This window comes from Euleptes europaea, chromosome 7 (assembly GCF_029931775.1).
Source record: "Euleptes europaea isolate rEulEur1 chromosome 7, rEulEur1.hap1, whole genome shotgun sequence".
Taxonomy (NCBI): domain Eukaryota; kingdom Metazoa; phylum Chordata; class Lepidosauria; order Squamata; family Sphaerodactylidae; genus Euleptes; species Euleptes europaea.
The window spans coordinates 99,367,333-99,387,805 of NC_079318.1; the positions used below are offsets into that span (position 1 = coordinate 99,367,333).

At 50.0% G+C, this 20,473-nt stretch overlaps 1 protein-coding gene across 1 annotated transcript in view; it reads right to left on the bottom strand.

Annotated features, from left to right (window-relative positions):
• The window catches only part of SEMA6C (semaphorin 6C), a 54,131-nt gene that overhangs the window by 16,429 nt on the left and 17,229 nt on the right, over nucleotides 1-20,473 (bottom strand). The window contains exons 11-16 of the mRNA XM_056852473.1: nucleotides 19,428-19,583; nucleotides 18,732-18,905; nucleotides 10,198-10,335; nucleotides 7,657-7,734; nucleotides 6,470-6,525; nucleotides 3,430-3,480 (exon numbers count right to left, since the gene is read on the bottom strand). Of these exons, the coding sequence (XP_056708451.1) occupies nucleotides 3,430-3,480; nucleotides 6,470-6,525; nucleotides 7,657-7,734; nucleotides 10,198-10,335; nucleotides 18,732-18,905; nucleotides 19,428-19,583 (653 nt within the window). The remainder of the gene's footprint in view (nucleotides 1-3,429; nucleotides 3,481-6,469; nucleotides 6,526-7,656; nucleotides 7,735-10,197; nucleotides 10,336-18,731; nucleotides 18,906-19,427; nucleotides 19,584-20,473) is intronic.

Here is a 20,473-nt window from a genome sequence, read left to right on the forward strand (position 1 = left end):
AGATTCTCCCCTGCTGGGTAATTAATGGGCTTGCCTGGGTTTTAATTTCTTTCCCTGCATCTGATGGGCTCGGCTTTCCCCTTTCTCGGGGAGGGGGGGCGGACGAGGCAGGGCTCCCGTGGTCCCTGATTGCATGTGCTGCGAGCACCCCCAGCACAACGATGCATTCCCATCTGCGTCGAGTGAGAAAGCAACTGGGGAAGGGGGTGGGGTGGTGGATCAGGACTCCTGGGTTCTTCTATCCCCAGCCCTTGCTGGGAAAGAAGAGGAGGTGTGTACGTGGTGCATTAGACAGTGTAGTGGTTGGAGCTGGGGGTCCCCAACCTTTTTGAGCCTGTGGGCACCTCTGGGCGCAGAGTGGTGGGTGCCGCAAAATAGCTGCGGCAGGAGGAGGAGCCACGTAAACAGAGGAAGCTCCAGCGCGGAGAATAAGAGGGACAATTTAAAAGATGCACTGGGAAAGAGAGAGAATAAAACAAACACCGTCATGGCAGCTGCCACTGAGACCAGGTTGTTTTAATCTGTTTAGTGGCCAATCAGAAGCCCTGCTGGGCAAAAGTCCTGCCTGGCCCCACACCTTCTAAAAACATTTGGTGGGCCTCAAGAAAGGTGTTGGCAGACACAAGGGCACCTGTGGACACTGTATTTGGGACCCTGGATTAGATAGGTGTGTCTGACTGGTAGGGGCGTGCATTCAGCTAAAGACGAACAGAAATTGGGGAGGGGGGAGGTTACCGGTAAAAAAATGGCAGCAATAAAGGGAGCCCCAAAAGCAGATCCCAAATAATGCCAAAATTTTTGGCGTTACTTAGATTGCAGCCCCCAATCTTGGAGACGGCAGGGAACCCTGTGTATTTTGGGGGTTCGAGTTTATTAAACCTGGAAATTTTTGATTATTCGAAAAAGCTGAATGCTTTATCTTCGGCTGTTTTAGATTTTTGAAAATTTCTGAGTTTGATAAATCCGAACCCGAAAAATACCTTTTAAAAATGGTGCATGACCCTACTGACTAGCATCTGGGCAACCCAGGTTCAAATCCCTGATTCTGGTCAGGACCACCACAATGCAGGAGGAGGAGGGGCCTCTGCCTTCCCTCCATGATGTTTTTCTGACCTAAAATGGTGCGATCGGGGACATTATCTGCCCATATGCCCTCTGGTGCCATTTCAGCTAAGAAAAACAGTGCGGGGGGAGAGGCATGAGTCCCTCCTCCTCTCCTGCCACTACAGTGGTCTGAACCAGAATCAGGGCCCCCACAGCTTTGTTAAAAGTTATTCTCTTGTAGGAACTCGCTGCTACAAAATGGGGGCATGTCCCCAGGGTTGAACTGGGGACACCATCTCGTCTAGTTTGGTCCTCCACCTGACCTACCTCACAGGGGTGTTGTGAGGATAAAATCAAGGAGAGGAGAATGGTTTAAGCTGCTTTGGGTGGCCACTGAAGAAAAAGGTAGGGTATCAATTAAGTTAAATAAATATAAATAAATGCACTTCCTAGTATAGCTCAAGAATATTCTAGGGGAGGGGCCAGTGGTAGAGCATCTGCTTGGCATGCAGGAGGTCCCAGGTTCAATCCCCAGCATCTCCAGTTAAAGCAGTGGTTCCCAACCTTTTTTTGACCAGGGACCACTAGGACTTTTTTGTTCGGTGCAGGGACCCCAAGGTTCAAAATAAAAAATTCCGAGAATTTGAAAATAAACTTTAATCATAACTGGTAGTTAAACATTAAACTAGAATAATATTTGAATATATTTTTTTATAATAGAGAACTTTTAATTGAAAATATTAATTTATTATGGGTTTATAACTTTGTTTTGCGGACCTTAATTTAGTTCTCGTGGACCCCTGGGGGTCCACGGACCCCCGGTTGGGAACCAGTGAGTTAAAGGGACCAGGCAAGTAGGTGATGTGAAATACCCCTGCATGAGACCCTGGAGAGCCATTGCCGGTCTGAGTAGACAATACTGACTTTGATGGACCCAGGAGGGTCTGATTCAGTATAAGGCAACTTCATGTGTGTTTAAGAATGTCACCTTCTCAGCACTTTGCCGTGGTTTCTGAAGAAGGCCTACCCTTTCAAATGCACTTAAGATGGTTCCCTGGTTTGGACTCACAACATCCCCATGCCTAATTTAACACATGCAAGGTGGTATCACTGGCTGATGACAAATTTAGAGGCCCCCAGTCCCATAAGGATGCACATACTCCGATCTTGCTTGCGCTTACCTTTCATCCTTTCCTGCCTGGGCCAAGACTGGCTATTGGCGGCAGTGGTGAGGGGAGAATTTTGATCCATAAAGACCCCCTCTCTCAAAACTTGGGAAGGGCTGTGAGCAACACAGGTGGCCATTATGGAGAATACCTTTAGAATTTTTTATTGGGAGGGGTGATTTGAGCTGTAACAAAATCTCCCGTGGGGAAGGGGGGCTCCATCCCCTTACAAAAATTAGTGAGTCTTGGATAATGGTGGGATGAATGAGGAATGGCGTGGAGTTGATGGTGGTTAGTGGTCCTTCGAGATGATGGTTAGTTTTGATAAGGAATCGGTGAGAAACCCGAAGAGCGATACACAATTCCTCTACCTCCGGCAAGGAATTAGAGAGCTCTGTTTCACTTTTCCCCTTTGACATTCAAGGAAGTACTTTTCTCCCACTTAAACTGGTGAACTTTCATGGACTGAACCAATATTTATAGGTCTATTCGTGGTCGGTAGCCATCTTTGGACAGCAGGGGCCCAAGGCCTGGACAAAAGTAGGCTGGTTGCCACGGTAACACACAAGGCCTTGCACTCCTTATCTCCAACCCACATCACATAACTGAGACCGAACCAGCAGACATTTGCATTAACTGCTGTGACTTAACAGGATCCTCAAATTGTCACCACCACCACAACCCCGCCGAAAGGGCACCCCAATATAGAGGACCTAATCAAACCACTCCAGCATTTGCATCCCCATGTTAGACCTGGGCAAGCCCAATGTGAACGGCCATAAATGGTTGATCCAATATGGCCGCCCTTTGTAAAAGCGCTCGAGACTTTGACATCCGAGCAGGAACTGGAGGGCTGGCCAAAGCGGACTTCTGCTACCCTCGTAGTCAGGGTTGCCAACTTCAAGGTGGGAGCTGGAGTTTCCCCAGAATTACAAGTGATCGCCAGACTACAGAGATCAGTTCCCCTGGAGAAAATGGCAGCTTTGGAGGAAGGACTCTACAGCATCACTTAGCTGCTGAGTTCCTCCCCTCTCACCAAACGCCACCCTTCCCAAGCTCTGCCCCCAAATCTCCAGGAATTCCCCAATCCAGAGTTGGCAACCCTGCTTGTACTGCAGAAGAGCTTGTACTTCCGAAGGGAGGGTAAGCAATCGTGGAAGGAGGCGCGTCGGGGAAGGAAGACCGCGGGAAGGAAGGAAGGAAGGAAGGCGGTACTGACCATACGCGGAGTCGCTGGTGCCGTCGTGGTTCCCGGTTGCCGTTACCACATCTAAAGGGGAACGGAGGAGAAACACAGGGTGGGAGGTCAGTTGGAGCAAGCTGGGGGGCAGGGGGGTGGTAAGCCAATACTTGGCAGCAGAATTGGGGGGCGGCAGGGAAAGGGGGAAATAGCCATTAGGCAATGGAAATTTCTTTCACCTGAGTGTCGGGATGGATATCCACAAACAAGGTAACAAAGTCAAGGCAGCAGTGGTGGCGGCAGCTCCGTGGAGATCCGGGAATCCCAATCTACAGCAGCCTTGCCAAGCCTTTGACTTTGGCCCCCAAGAGCCAGATACCCTGAAGAACCATTGGGACGGGAAACCTCATTATCTGGAGGGGAACCATGTTAATCTGTTTTCCATGATGGACCTCTCTCTCTCTCTCTCTCTTTCTCTCTCTCTCTCTCACACACACACACACAAAACTGAGGCCTTATTCTACAATCCTTGCACTAGTTTTTGGTTGTGAATTTCAGTCTAGAGAACAGACAGCTAAGGTGGGGTCAGGACAGAACATAAGAACATAAGAAAAGCCCTGCTGGATCAGACCCAGGCCCATCAAGTTCACACAGTGGCCAACCAGGTGCCTCTAAGGAAGCCCATAAGCAAGACGACTGCAGCAGCATCCTGCCTGTGCTCCACAGCACCTCAGATAGCAGGCCTGCTCCTCTGATCTTGGAGAGAATAGCTATGCACCATGACTCGTATCCATTTTGACTAGTAGCCATGGATACCCCTCTCCTCCATGAACATGTCCACTCCCCTCTTAAAGCCTTCCAAGTTGGCAGCCATCACCACATCCTGGGGCAGGGAGTTCCACAGTTTAACTATGCATTGTGTGAAGAAATACTTCCCTTTGTCTGTTTTGAATCTCTCCCCCTCCAGCTTCAGCAGATGACCCCGCGTTCTAGTATTATGAGAGAGGGAGAAAAGCTCCTCCCTGTCCACTCTCTCCATCCCATGCATAATTTTATAGACCTCTATCATGTCTCCCCTCAACTGCCAGGATGCTGGACTAGATGGACCCCTGGTCTGATCCAGCAGGGCTCTTTGCTAACATGATTTGCTTACCCCAGACAGAAATGAAAGATGAAAGAATCCCCTGATTATGCAGGGGCTTTTTAAATTGAACACATCGAGGGATTCTTTTTTACTCATTCACTCATTCAGTTCACATGTGAATGGAACAGAGATTAAAATAAATCAAGGAGTTATCCCAGAATACTTGATAATATTGATACTTGATACTATTCTCCCCAGCCAAACTCACCAATGCTCTCGATCGAGACCAAAAAAGGCACCCACTTGTAGGGACCTCAGAGACCACCCATGGCCACAAAGTTCACTGTGTGACCGTGGGTCAGTAATTCTGTTTCAGCCGGACCTACCTTGCAGGGCTGCTGTGAAGATAAAATGGAAGAGGGAAGGGCTACATGCTCTGCTCTGAGCTCCTGGGAAATATTCCCTCCTCAAATTCCAGGTTTGGGTTTGTCCTTTCTCTGTTCACAGCCAGATGCAATTTCCTTCGCATCGGTGGACCAAACTAACTGTGCACCTGTTGTCAAATGCGGCATCTGTTCACCTACCTCCGTCTCTTCCACTTTGTGGTAACTATCATAACTTATTTCATGACATTGCAATGTTCCAGATTTTATTGCCGTACCCTGCCGCCTCACTGGCAGGTTGGGAAATGTGGAACTTCATGGCACAAAGTAAGTAGTGGAGGGAGAGGAGGGGGAAATGAATGTTACAATTCTTATGGCACAAACGCTCAAAAGATGCTTGTGTTCTCAGCAGCCACCAGGCTGTGAGCAGAGCATCAAGCCTGGCCACAAGATAGGGTTGCCAACTCCGGGTTTGGAAATTCCTGAAGATTTGGGGTTAGAGAATAGGGAGGTGAGGGGCTGTGGCTCAGTGGTAGAGCCTCTGCTTGGCAAGCAGAAGTTCCCTGGTTCAGTCCCTGGCACCCTCCAGTTAAAGGGACTAGGCAAGCAGGTGAGACCCTGGAGAGCAGCTGCCTGAGACCCTGGAGAGCAGCTGCCAGTTGAGTAGACAATACTGACCTTGATGGAACAATGGTCTGATTTACTATAAGGCACCTTCATGAGTGCATTACTTGGGGAGGGACTGTGGCTCAGTGGCAGAGCATCTGCTTGGCATGCAGAAGGTCCCAGGTTCAATCCCCGGCATCTCCAGTTAAAGGGACTAGGCAAGTAGGTGATGTGAAAGACCTCTGCCTGAGACCTGGAGAGCCGCTGCTGGTCTGAGTAGAGAATACTGACTTTGATGGACCAAGGGTCTGATTCACTATAAGGCAGCTTCATGTGCTCATGCAGAAGGTCCCAGGTTCAATCTCCGGCATCTCCAGTTAAAGGCAAGTAGGTGATGGGAAAGACCTCTGCCTGAAACCCTGGAGAGCCGCTGCCGTTCTGAGTAGACAATACTGACTTTGATGGACCGAGGGTCTGTTTCAGTAGAAGGCAGCTTCATGTGTGAGTGTGGAGTTTGGGGAGGGGAAGACCCTCAGAAGGGCAGGGCCCACCCCCCAAAGCAGCCATTTCCTCCAGGGAAACTGATCTCTGTCGTCTAGAGAGCAGTTGTAATTCTACGAGATCTCCAGGCCCCACCTGGAGGTTGGCAACCCTAATGCAGGACCTGGGCTCAGATGGGAATTCAGTCAACCCCAGTCTAACTCCAGTGGCAAAAGGATTCGGGAACGAGGCCCCATCTTCTTCCCACTCCTCCGTTCGCAGACAAAGCGCAACGCCTCCCCCACAACAGCTCTTCACACACATGTCAGTTAGCAGCCGGCGGTAGGGGGGGAGAGGAAATAGCAGCACAGAGATGGTTTTGTTCAGCTCAGAAAGACGAGTTTTATCGCTGGGCTGGGACAGCGAGCCGGCTCCGTTTTCCCCCACCGAGACCCCGCGCAAAAAAGCAAAACCGCTTCCTGGCCGGCGCAGCTGCGAACCGGCCCTCTCCGGAGCGGCCGCTCACCTTGACAGTTCCCCGCGTACTTGGCCGCATTTTCCACGTCTTGCTCAAATCCGCTTCTGCGGGAGAAATTAGGAGAAGGGGGCGGGGAGGGAAGGAATCTCATTAAAACCGGCTCGCCAGGTTGACGAGACCCCTGCTAATTAATCGATGGGCTGGTGCCCAGGAAACAAGAGACAGGGAAAAAATTATCTCGCTTTGGGCCCAGATAGAAGCGCCGGATCCCCTCCCCGCCGCAGCCAGTATTGCCGAGGGAGCCCTGCAAGTGATGGATGGCGTGAGGGTGGCAGGCCGTCATGGGGACCGGCTGAGCGTCAGGCGGCAAATTGCATCCAGTTGTTTGGCGTCTTGTGGGGAGGATGAGGTGGCAGAGAAGGGGAAAGGAGAGTTGGTTTTTATATGCCAACTTTCTCTACCACTTAAGGCAGAATCAAACCGGTTTACAGTCGCCTTCCCTTCCCCTCCCCACAACAGACACTCTGTGAGGTCGGTGGGGCTGAGAGAGCTCTAAGAGAGCTGTGACTAGCCCAGGGTCACCCAGCTGGCTTCGTGCAGAGAAGTGGGGAAACAAATCAATTTCACCAGATTAGCCTTCACCGCTCACGTGGAGGGGAATCAAATCCGGTTCTCCAGATTATAGTCCACCGCTCCAAACCACCGCTCTTAACCACTACACCATGCTGGCTCATAGAGTTGGAAGGGACTGTACAGGCCATCTACAGACACCCTGTGAGGTAGGTGGGGCCGAGAGAGCTGTGACTAGTCCAAGATCAGCTGGCTTCACGTGGAGGAGTGGGGAAACAAACCCAGTTCACCAGATTAGGGTCCGCCGCTCATGTGGAGGAGTGGGGAATCGAACCCGGTTCTCCAGATCAGAGTCCACCGCTCCAAACCACCACTCTTCACCACGACTCCACGCTGGATGAATCTGGGGGAGAAAGACCCCTGTTCTCTCTTGAGAAACCAAGCGGAGCCCCACAGACAGCCTGAACCACATTTATATTATTATTTTTTACGTCTGCCATGTTTCTAGGTCACATGATAGCCAAAATAATTATTATGCTGTGAAACCAGTCGGGGCTTTTGATTTTCCAAGGGACGCGAGCAGTATCGCTGAGATTTGTGCTGGGGAAAGAAAAACAGAAGGAAGGACGAACTTGGCACGCCGATTCCCAGGGTCTCCGGCTTACCTGATTTCGTTGCTGAATGGAACACATGCTCCGGTGTGCAGCCAGACACAATACGGGTCACGGGAAGCCAGGCAGCGCCTGCAGGGGACAGGAAAGCGGCGTGTATTTATTTACTTTCTTTACATCCTGCCTTTCTCCTCTGTGGGAACCCAAAGTGGCTTCCATCGTTCTCCTCTCCCCCGTTTTATCATCACAACAACCCTGCGAGGTAGGTTAGGCTGAAACCGGCTCACGGTCTCCCAGAAAGCTTCCGTGGCCGAGTGGGGATTCGAACCTGAGCTTCCCAGATCCCAGTCTGACATTGTAACTGCTACACCACAGCTCCAGGTTGGGAAATACCTGGAGATTTTATGGGTGGAAACAGGGACAGGATCCAGGAAAACGGCCCAAAGGTGGGCCAATCCAGACCTGTGGTTTGCTGCACCTGGTCCTGAGGCCAAGTCTATAATGCCTGCTGGCCAGATTGGTTCACTTGAATCCCACTGGCCTGGAACAGAAAACCAGACCCAAGCCACAGCCATACAGGTTATCTTGGGAGGTGGTGAGCTCTCCTTCCCTGAAGGTTTTTTAGCAGAGGCTAGATGGCCATCTGTCAGCAATGCTGATTTTATGACCTTGGGCAAATCATGAGAGGGAGGGCATCTTGGCCATCTTCTGGGCTTGAAGTAGGGGGTCACTGGGGGTGTGTGTGGGGGAGATAGTTGTGAATTTCCTGCATTGTGCAGGGGGTTGGACTAGATGACCCTGGTGGTCCCTTCCAACTTTAGGATCCTATGAGTCTATGATCTGGCCCGGGTTCAGTGCAGTGGGGAAGAGGGTTGCCAACATTCTCCTGGAGTACGGTTGCCAGCTCTGGGTTGGGAAACACCTGGAGATCTTGGGGGTATTTCTCCTGGTGGTGGCTGGAGATCTCCCGCTATTACAACCGATCTGCAGGTGATAGAAATCAGTTCCCCAGGAGAAAATGACTGCTTTGGCCACTGGACTCTATGGCTAGGGTTACCAGGTCCCTCTTTGCCACCGGCGGGAGGTTTTTTTTGGCAGAGCCTGAGGAGGGCGAGGTTTGGGAGGGGAGGGACTTCAGCGCCATAGAGTCCAATGGCCAACGCGGTCATTTTCTCCGGGTGAACGGATCTCTATTGGCTGGAGATCAGTTGTAATAGGGGGAGATCTCCAGCTACCACCCCCCCCACACACACACACCCCGTCTGTCTGCCGCAGCATGTGCAAGCAGAAGAATCAGGCACAGAAGAATTTGAGCCCGTGTTATGGTAGGATTAGCAAGTGGGGGGAGAGAGAGGGTGGTTTAATTGTCCGTTAAAGGAAACGGAAAGCTGGGTGCCGGGCTGCGGTCCGGTTGGCATTTCCTGGAAATGGCCCGGGCTGTGGCAGTCAGCACCTGTTCGCAGTCAGGGTGGGGAGGGGGAAACAGGTCAGACGGGGTGAAGCAGAAGCTAACAGCTGATTGGCGGCCGCGGGCACCAGCCCCTTGTAAGGGCTTAATTGTGGGACATATAAAGCTACCTTGGCTCCCACCTCGTGCGCTACATGCCTCAACGCATAAAAATACACACTGCTTATATGCACACACACCCTGCCCTCGAGAGACACAAACACTGGACCGGTTTGTCGCTCCCAAATCAAATGCCAAAACCCCATAGCCGGGCCTGTGCGGGTCTAGCTGCAGGATTTCCAGTGGCCCTCAGATAATCTGGAAGATCCAGGGACTGTGGGGGCCCAACTGGGAAAGCCCAGCAATGGTGAGAGCATTGTGGAAAAGCCACATTTTCCTGGCGCAAAATTTCCTCTCCCGAGTCCCATAAAGACACATTTGGACTATGCATTTTGGACTAAACATACTGGGTATGTTTAGACTGAAGAGGAGAAGACTGAGAGGGGATACGATAGCCATCTTCAAGCGCTTGGAGGGTTGTCATAGAGAGGAGGGTGCCGAGTTGTTTTCTGTTGCCCCAGAAGGTCAGACCAGAACCAACAGGTTGAAATTAAATCAAAAGAATTTCCATCTAGACATTAGGAAGAATTTTCTAACAGTTAGAGCAGCTCCTCAGTGAAACAGGCTTCCTCGGGAGGTGGTGAGCTCTCCTTCCCTGGAGGTTTTTAAACAGAGGTTAGATGGCCATCTGTCAGCAGTGCTGATTCTATGACCATAAACAGATGATGAGAGGGAGGGCACCTTGACCATCTTCTGGACATGGAGTGGGGGTCACTGTGGGTGTGGGGGGGAGGTACTTGTGAATTTCGTGCATTGTGCAGGGGGTTGGACTAGATAACCCTGGTGGTCCCTTCCAACTCTATGATTCTATGATACGCTTGCAAGGGGACTTTGGCTGCCATCCTAAGGACACTTTCCTAGGATTAAGAGCCATTGAATAAGGCGGGAGTTACTTCTGAGTAGACCTTCTTGGTCTACTCCCTCAGTTTCAAACTGCTCTGGAAGGGTGGACGGGAACGCTCTTTTCTTAGTAGCCTCCTCAACTGGATTTCCTAAGACACAATCTTTCCTTCCTCTGCTTCACTAACCTTCGGCAGGTGCCGTAGGTGGCGCAGCGGCTGAGCGGTACTCGGGCCACGCAGCTGGAGAAGGCCACATAGAGGGCGTGGTTGGCCGTGTCCAGCTCCAACCCCAAAATCCGCCGATCTTCCTTCTTGACGTTGCACCTGGAGATGGGGCAGAGAAAACCAAGTGAGACTCATCCTGGCAGTTCAAGAGCTTCCCTGCTGAGGCCAGGCCTCTCTGCTTTGATCTGCATTGGCCTCCCCCAGGTGAGACAAGGTCCCTCCATGCGGCCTCAATTTGCCTCTGGGCCATGCAGGAAGTTAACTCTTTAACTTCCACTCTGCGTCACTATTCAAAACCAACTTCTTACTCTACTGGTGTGGAGGTTGTTTTCTGTTGCCCCAGAAGGTCGGGCCTGAACCAACAGGTTGAAATTAAATCAAAAGAGTTTTCGGCTAAACATCAAAAAGAACTTCCTGACCATTAGAGCGGTTCCTCAGTGGAACAGACTTCCTTGGGAGGTGGTGGACTCTCCTTCATTGGAGGTTTTTAAGGAGAGGCTAGATGGCCATCTGTTAGCAATGCTGATTCTGTGAACTTAGGCATCTCTCGAGAGGGAGGGCAGGAAGGGTTGAGACAGTGTTTGGCTTTCGTGGCCCTTTCTTACATGCCCAGGGTAATGCCAATCACCCCTTTGGGGGTCAGGGAGCAATTTTCCTCTAGGCCAGATTGGCCACGGATCCTGGAGGGGTTTTTTGTTGCCATCTTCTGGGCATGGAGTAGGAGGTCACTGGGGGTGTGGGGGGAGGTAATTGTGAATTTCCTGCATTGTGTAGGGGGTTGGACTAGATGACCCTGGTGGTCCCTTTCAACTCAATGATTCTATGATTCTACTGTTAGCTTTTTTAAAGAAGAAAAACATGTTTTTTTAAAAACAACAACAACACATGTAGACAGTGAGAAAGCTTGTAACACGGGTCTGTCTTTCCTCTGATGTCAGTTTGTGGAATGGTTCTGCAGGATCAGTCCCAGGCAAACCACACCAAGAAACCGAGAAGCCCAAACACACTGATCGATCCTTCTCCGCATCAGAACTCCCAGAGTTCCCTGGGAGGAAGCCATGACAGTGGGGAGTAAGTTTGCAGCACAGTTTATTTCTCCAGAATCGCCGCCTCTCTAGCGACACCTCCTCAAAGCGGCTCGCAGCTTAAAACATGGCAAAATAATAAAAGCAGCATGAAACCATCAAAAAATTAACAAACCATTAAAAACCCACTTGCAATGATTCCGATTTTATTTACGCTGAAAGGAAAGCATGGGGGGGTGGGGAATCAGAACGATAACAGGAAATGGCACCAAAGAACAATGGGGAAAATATCTAGAGCTAAAAATACTTGGAAAGTAAACTGAATACCAAGCAGCAGCGTTCTTGCTGGGTTAAAAACATGTGTCCTCCCAGAAGATCCGATTGACCCAATTACCCATTCAGTGCAGGATATTTTGGTTTAATGCATCTCTCCACCACAGCATTGGTGAGAACCACTGAGAAAATCCGGCAGTCTTTAACCCTCCAGTAAAGAAGGCAGAGCTTCAGTCTAGGCATGGGGCTTCCATCTCCTCCTGGTAGGGTTGCCAATCCCCAGGTGGTGCCTGGAGATCTCCTGGAATTACAACTGATCTCCACACGAAGAGATCAGCTCCCCTGAAAGAAATGGCTGCTTTGGAGGTTGGAGTCAATGGTATACCATAGAGTCTAGGAGTAACAGAAGGTTGCCAAGTCCATAGGGTTGCCAGCTACTTCTTCGCCACCGACAGGAGCTTTGGGGGCGGAGCCTGAGGAGGGCAGGGTTTGGGGAGGGGAGTAGAGTTGCCAACCTCCAGGTACTAGCTCCAGGTACTAGCTGAAGATCTCATACTATTACAACTGATCTCCAACCAACAGAGATCAATTCCCCTGGAGAAAATGGCCGCTTTGACAATTGGATTCTATGGCATTGAAGTCCCTTTCCTCCCCAAACCTCACCCTCCTCAGGCTCCACCCCAAAAACCTCCCACTGGTGGCGAAGAGGGACCTGGCAACTCCAGAGGGGAGGGACTCCAATGCCATAGAGTCCGATTGCCAAAGTGTCCATTTTCTTCAGGTGAACTGTTTTCTGTTGGCTGGAGGTCAGTTGTAATAGCAGGAGATCTCCAGCCAGTACCTGGAGGTTGGCAATCCTACAATTCCAGGTTGGAAAATTCCTGGTGATTTGGGGGTGGAGCCTGGGGAGGGGGGACTTTGGGGTAGGGAAGGGTCTCCGCAGGGATGGGATGCCCTCTGAAGCTGCCATTTTCTTCATGGCAGCTGTTCTCTCTAGTCTGGAGATCAGTTGATCCAGGAGAATGGCAGACCCCAGCTGCAGGCTCACAAAGCTCCGAAAGCCACAAGAAAGGCATGTGTCTTCCAGCCACCATAACATGCTCCACATGCAAAAGCACCCGCGGCCCACAAGAGTAGAAACATGCAGGGCATTGCTTCTGGTGGGGTTCACATTTATCCCTTCTGCTGCACCGCAAACATGGTTTTGCAAACACCCGGGCAGCCCGACGAGGTCCAACTGTATCATGGGGCAACCTAAGGCAGGTACCTCCGGGAGCAATTTTAGGGGTTGGCAGCTAGGCTCTCTTCTAGGGTTGCCAAACTCCAGGTGGTGGCTGGAGATCAGTCCCGCTGGAGAAAATGGCCGCTTTGGCAATTGGACTCTATGGCATTGAAGTCCCTCCCCTCCCCAAACCCCACTCTCCTCAGGCTCCACCCCCAAAGTTTCCAAGTATTTCCCAACACAGAGCAGGCAACCCTGCTGTCTTCCCCTCCCGACACACTCTTTGTTCCCACTCAGAAATCTGGTTTCCAACATCCGGGTGGGGGGGCCTGGAGATCTCCCCCTTTGACAACTGATGTCCAGAGTACAGAAATCAGTTCCCCTGGAGAAAATGGCTATTTGGAGGGAGGACTGTATGGCATTATATCCAGAAGAGGTCCCTCCCCTTCCCAAATCATGCTCTCCCCAGGCTCCACCTCCTAATCTCCAGGAATTTCCCAGCTCGGAGTTGGCAACCCTACAGGAGCCTGAACCAGGATCCAAGCGGCTTTCTTTTAGGCCCCATGCAAACTTATATGTGCATGAACCCCCACCTACACGTCTATACAATCTCATGAGTCATGGAAGGAAAGTAGCTATTTTAATTCTGCATTTACATTTTCTGTTTCAGAAGTTACACCGCAGCCCACGCTGGGGCCTTTTTACTATGACCTCAATCCCCCCCCCTCTGATTTTTTGCTATTTTTTTTAACATCTAGCCTGAAGAAGAATCTTAATAAGCTTGCCAACTATTTTGCAATATTTTGCTTCGTCCAAAGGTATCATTCCGTTGATGTTTTCAGTTTTTTTTTATTCTAATGGATGAATGCTTTATTCAATAAAATATTTATAACCCGCCTCTCCTCGTGCCCGAAGGCGGCAGAATGATCTCCCCCAATGCAAATTTTATTACAAGTGCACACTTTTTTTTTTTGCCGTCAAGTCAGAGCTGGCTTATGGCGACCCTGTAGGTTGTCAAGGCAAAAGACCTTCAGAGGTGGTTTGCCATTGCCTGCCCCTGCGTAGCAACCCTGAACTTCCTTGGGGGTCTCCCATCCAAGTACTAAACTGGGGTCGACCCCGTTTATCTTCTGAGACCTTATGTGATCAATAGGGGAGGGGCTGGGCTCAGGGTTAGAGCCTCTGCTTGGCCTGCAGAAAGTCCCAAGTTCAATCCCTGGCATCTCCAGTTAAAGGGACTAGGCAAGTAGGTGATGTGAAAGACGCCTGCCTGAGACCCTGGAGCGCTGCTGCCGGTCTGAGTAGACGATACTGACTTTGATGGACCAAGGGTCTGATTCAGTAGAAGGCAGCTTCATCTGTTCATGTGTTGCCAGGTCCCTCTTTGCCATGGGGGGGGGGAGTTTTAGGGGCAGGGCCTGAGGAGGGCAGGGTTTAGGGAGGGGACGGACTTCAATGCCATAGAGTCCAATTGCCAAAGCGGCCATTTTCTCCAGGGGAACTGATCTCTATCAGCTGGAGATCAGCTGTAATAGCGGGAGATCTCCAGCTAGTACCTGGAGGTTGTCAACCCTAGTGATCAATGGGGTACAATGTCATAGATTTTACCCTTCAAAGCGGCCATTTTCTCCAGGGGAACTGATCCCTGTGGTCTGGAGATCAACTGTAATTTTGGGAGAACCCCAGGCCTCACCTGGAGGTTGGCAACCATACCCTCACGAACACATGACCACATGAAGCTGCCTTCTACTGAATCAGACCCTCGGTCCATCAAAGTCAGTATTGTCTACTCAGACTAGGGTTGCCAGGGGACGGACTTCAATGCCAGGGGACGGACTTCAATGCCAGGGGACGGACTTCAATGCCATAGAGTCCAATTGCCAAAGCGGCCATTTTTCTCCAGGTGATCTGATCTCTATCGGCTGGAGATCAGTTGAACTAGCAGGCAATCTCCTGCTACTACCTGGCAGCTGGCAACCCTAACTCAGACCGGCAGCGGCTCTCCAGGGTCTCAGGCGGAGGTCTTTCCCATCACCTACTTGCCTGGTCCCTTTAACTGGAGATGCCGGGGATTGAACCTGGGACCTTTTGCATGCTAGGCAGATGCTCTACCACTGAGCCACAGCCTGTCCCCTGAACACATGAAGCTGCCTTATACTGAACCAAACCCTTGTTCAGAGTTGGCACTGTCCACTCAGACCGGCAGCGGCTCTCCAGGGTCTCATGGTAGCAGGTTTGCAGCCCGCCCGCCCGCCCTGGATCTCAGGGCCCGGGGACACAACATCCCCTTCCGCCCCCATGCTCGAGCCCGGAGCAGAACAGACCCTTTGCCCCTCTCCCCTTCAATAAAACAGCCACGCACACTTTTATAGAGCTTTGGGACTTTATGCGAGGTGTCTCCCTTTCGCATTTTGGTTGCCTAAGTGAGCCTGAGAAGAGGCGGGGTTGCCAGGGCAACCAGCACGAAGGACCGAAGTCGCACAAGAGATGGAAACCTTGCAAGAGTTTGGGGAAGCCCTAAAGGGCATGAGCGGCTCGTGATACGGTTTCTAAAGATCACGTCTGTCTGAAGCAGTAGAAAAGAGCAAGAGGTCCAGGAGCACCTTAAAGACTAACAAAATTTCTGGCAGGGGAGGAGCTTTCGTGAGCCACAGATCACTTCTTCAGATCTGAAGAAGGGAGCTGTGGCTCACAAAAGCTCATCCCCTGCCAGAAATTTTGTTAGTCTCTAAGGTGCTCCTGGACCTCTTGCTCTTTTCTACTGGGAGGGGTGGGGAGACGGTGGGGAGGATTCGCTGCTTTGGCAGGGGACACCTGGATCTTGGGGCGGAGGGGGGAGCAGACGAGATGGCAATATTTTGTGCGCTGCTTCGAGTGGCCAAACCCTCTTGACGTGGCAGCCAATCTCTTTACCTGAAGGGTTCGAGTGGGCACGAAGCCTATGCCACTCATGCAAAAAGAAGGAAAAGAACCACCCGCCAATGGCAAACTTGTCCAGATTCTGGAAGGGGCTGCCACAGCTTGGCAGGCAGAAGACCCCCAGCTTGCATTCTCAAATTAGACGCTTTAAAAGGATCTAGGTTTGCTGGTCTCTGGAAAGATCTTAAGACCCTGGGGAGAGAGGGTTGCCAACCTCCAGATACTATACAAAACAATAACCTGCGCTGCAGTGAAGACTAAAAGGAGAAACAGCGCAAGGGCCCAAATAAATATAAAACTTATAAGTTCACTTATCAATAAAGTGTACTACTCAAATATTTTTTCAATAAATTTATTGCAGGAACTTAACCTAGTAGACTGAACCTACTAACTAATCTATGCTCTACCTACCATTACTAACCATTGGTAACACTACTACACAAAACAAAACAATTAATTATGCTTGTACAGGTTGATATAGGGTTGCCAGGTCCCTCTTTGATACCGGCGGGAGGTTTTTGGGGCGGAGCCTAAGAAGGGCGGGGTTTGGAGAGGGGAGGGGCTTCAGTGCCATAGAGTCCAATTGCCCAAGCGGCCATTTTCTCCAGGTGAACTGATCTCTATTGGCTGGAGATCAGCTGAAATAGCAGGAGATCTCCAGCTATTACCTGGAGGTTTGGAAATCAGCACAAAGTACAAAATTACAAAATTATTATTAGTGATTAGGACAAATTACAACAAGTGTTATACAACAACCACAAATGCTATCCTACTATGATACATATATACAAAATTCTCTCAATGTCAACCACACAGGTGTACACACTGAATTGTATCCCTCGAGGAACCATGAATTTAACTTGAAGTAGTATTGGATTGAAGACTAATGACAAATTACCAAACCTTGGACTTTGCAATGAACTGAACATGGGGCTGAAGAAAACATCTTGAAACGGCCATCCCCCAGCTCATTCTTTTTGGATTATACCATTCATTGGATATCCTACTTGAATTGGACTTTTCAACCTCACCATAAAGAAAAATTGCATATTTGCATCTATAGCATCGAGAATATGTGTACACCTGTGTGGTTGACATTGAGAGAATTTTGTATATATGTGTCATAGTAGGCTAGCATTTGTGGCTGTTGTATAACACTTGTTGTAATTTGTCCTAATCACTAATAATAATTTTGTACCGTAATTTTGTACTTTGACTGTGCTGATTTCCAAACCTACTAGGTACAGGCATAGTGATGCTCTTATTTGTTTAATCTATTACCTGGAGGTTGGCAACCCTAGGTTGATAAGGCTCAACCCAGCATAACGAATAACAAAACAATGTAAAGAACTCAGCGCAGATGGTGCACTGTTGCCCGAGATAGATGGAGTCAATAAGGTCTTTTTGCTCAACAGCAATAAATCAGTTTGTTAGTATAGCTCAGCCTCCCGGTCTGGAGATGGCAAGGACGTGAGGTCGATGCACTTTCACGTTTCAGTTTTTCTTCAGCCTGCCCATGAATTCATCAGTCTTTCCGCAGAAGCAGCTTACTTAGCACTCTGAGTCACTACATATCATTCTTAGATAGAACTTGTAGGGAGGGCAGGGTTTGAAGAGTGGAAAAACCTCCATGGGGTATGATGCCATAGAGTCAGCCTTCCAAAGCAGCCGTTTTCTCCAAGGGAACTGATCTCTGTCATCTGGAGATCAGGCGTAATGCCAGGAGATCTCCAGGCCCCATCTGGGGGTTGGCAAATGCCAGGTCGGTGGCCTCACTCCATATAAGACAGTTTCATATGTCTTTGATGCGGTCCAAATTCTGCACCGTCTCATCCCCCTAGAGCAGGGATCCCCAACCTTTTTGAGCCAGCGGGCACCTTTGGAGTTCTGAAAAGATGTGCGCAGCCACAAAGCAGATGCCACCAAAATGGCTGCCGAAGGAGGTGGAGCCAACTACAAAATGGCGGCCGCAGCCCACCTTCAGTCACACAGTGAAGATCCTTGTGCTGAGGTGGCAGCTACTGCCAAATCAACATTTTTAAAAACCCACAGCCCATCAACTCTCCAATGGCCAATCAGAATCCTTGCTGGGCAAAAGCCTCACCTGGCCCTGCCCACTTTGAGAATAATTTGGTAGGCACCAGGTAGGGTTGCCAGGTCCCTCTTCGCCACCGGCCAGAGGTTTTGGGGGCAGAGCCTAAAGAGGGCGGGGTTCGGGGAGGGGAGGGACTTCAATGCCATAGAGTCCAGTTGCCAAAGGGGCCATTTTCTCCAGGTGAACTGATCTCTATAGGCTGGAGATCAGTTGTAATAGCGGGAGATCTCCAGCTAATACCTGGCGGTTTTCTTAGGAAATAAGCAGCACGGAGGCTCTAGTATTAGTCACGGTGCAAAAACTGACATACACCGTGTAGTCATAGAACATTCAAAAATATTTACTAGGCATTAACGTCATGCCCTAGAATAAACCAAATGCAAAGTCAAAGAAATATATACATACAATATAACAACCAGAAGGATATACAGAATTGCAATTCAATAGCAACACAACAATAGTTCATGGGCACAAAGCCTCAAAATAAGTTGCAATAGCACCTGAAAAGGGACCGAAAAGGGATCACAACTTATTTTGAGGCTTTGTGCCCATGAACTATTGTTGCGTTGCTATTGAATTGCAATTCTGTATATCCTTTTGGTTATTATATTGTATGTATATATTTCTTTGACTTTGCATTTGGTTTATTCTAGGGCATGACGTTAATGCCTATTAAATATTTTTGAATGTTCTATGACTACACGGTGTATGTCAGTTTTTGCACCGTGACTAATACTAGAGCCTCCGTGCTGCTTATTTCCTAAGGTATCCTATTATGGCACAGGTTGTTTGTTTTATTTAGCTTACTAATACCTGGAGGTTGGCAACCCTAGCGCCAGGAAAGGTGTCACCCTGCTCCATGGCACCAGGGGTACCACATTGGGGACCCCTGCCCTAGTAGGTTTTTCAATCTCCATTTGCACCCCCACCCCCTAACTCTCACTCTGCCCCCACAACTCACCGGCCTGGATTATAGACAGAGATCTCTTCCAGCAGCCGGGTCTCCACTGTTGAGTTCTCGTGGGTTCCAGCGACGACCTTCAACACCGTCCCGTCTTCCGAGCCCAGGAAAAGAACGGTGTAGTTCTGGAAAGGGCCTGCCGCCGTGTCCACAGCTAGCCGGGTCAGCTTGTACCTGCAGAGCAGTGCGGAAAGGGTTGTTAGCTAAGCCCGGTGGCTGGGCAAACGCTTCGTGCACAGAGGGTCCTGGGTTCAGTCTGGCCAATAGCATTTTGAGGGGCAGAAGAAGAAGAAGAGTTGGTTTTTATAAACTGACTTTCTCTACCACTTAAGGGAGAATCAAACCGGCTTACAATCACCTTCCCTTCCCCACAACAGACAGGAGTGGGGGTTTGATTCCCCACCCCTCCACATGAGCGGCGGAGGCTAATCTGGTGAACTGGATTTGTTTCCCCACTCCTACACACGAAGCCAGCTGGGTGACCTTGGGCTAGCTAGTCACATCTCTCTCTGCCCCACCTACCCCACAGGGTGTCTGTTGAGGGGAAGGGAAGGGGATTGTAAGCCGGTTTGAGTCTCCCTTAAGTGGTAGAGTAAGTCGGTATATAAAAACCAACTCTTCTTCTTCTTCAGATCTGGGCAAGAGATCGGGTAGGGCTGCATTACAGGATCCCGCCCTTGCCTGGCAGCCCTTTACCTGCTGGACGTCTTGGAGAACCACGGTCGCTCCGTGACGGAGGGGACGGCCTCGTCCAGCAGCGGGAAAGACTTGATGAAACTGAGCATCTCATCGGGGAAGTCATTGGAGGTTTTGTAGCTTGAGGCTTGGCCGACGCCGGCACAGCTGCCCGGCCTGAAAAAAAAATGAAAAAAGAGGCCACGGATCATTGGAGAGCAGCCGGTCACCTTTTCAAGAGAGCTGCAGACAAGTGTGGGAGAAGGAGGCGGCTGGAACCGTGAGATTCTGCCGTCCCAGGTTGAGATCACAAGCCCCCCATTCTCCATGGCTGTGCGGGAATCTCTGCCTGTTTGGCTCTCAGTGCCCTTTCTTACATGCCCAGGGTAATGCCGATTGTCACTTTGGGGTCAGGAAACAATTTTCCTCCAGTCCAGATTGGCCAGGGATCCTGGAGGGTTTTTTCGCCATCTTCTGGGCATGGAGTAGGGGTCACTGGAGGTGGGGGGGGGAGTAGTATGGAATTTCCTGCATAGTGCAGGGGGTTGGACTCAATGACCCTCGAGGTCCCTTCCAACTCTATGGTTCTATGATTCTAAATCATAACCAAGGCAACCCAAATTCTACAATACAATACCCGTAACCCACACTTATTGTTCCAGTTGGACAAATTCACACGGGGTCCTTGATTTGGTGCACATTATTCTGTATTTTAAAAAATGAGTTGGCGTCAACGTCTTTTTAATATTTAAAATGCGAGCTTTTGTAAAGGCACTTATCTACCGAAACCCTTAGAAGGGTGAAAAAAAGACTGGGTGAATGTGTATGTTTGTCATTGCAAAAAAAATATTAATAAAATATGTTAAAAAATGAGTTTGCTGGAATAATTCCCCCCCCCCAAGTTGTGGCAGAAGGTGAGAAGCTGTATAGGTAAAGTTGCCAACTCTGGGTTGGGGAATATCAGGAGATTTGGGGGGTGGAGCCTGGGTAGGGAGAGACTTGTGGATGGGAGGGACCTCAGTAGGGTACAATAGAGTCCACCCTCCAAAGCAGCCATTTTCTTCAGG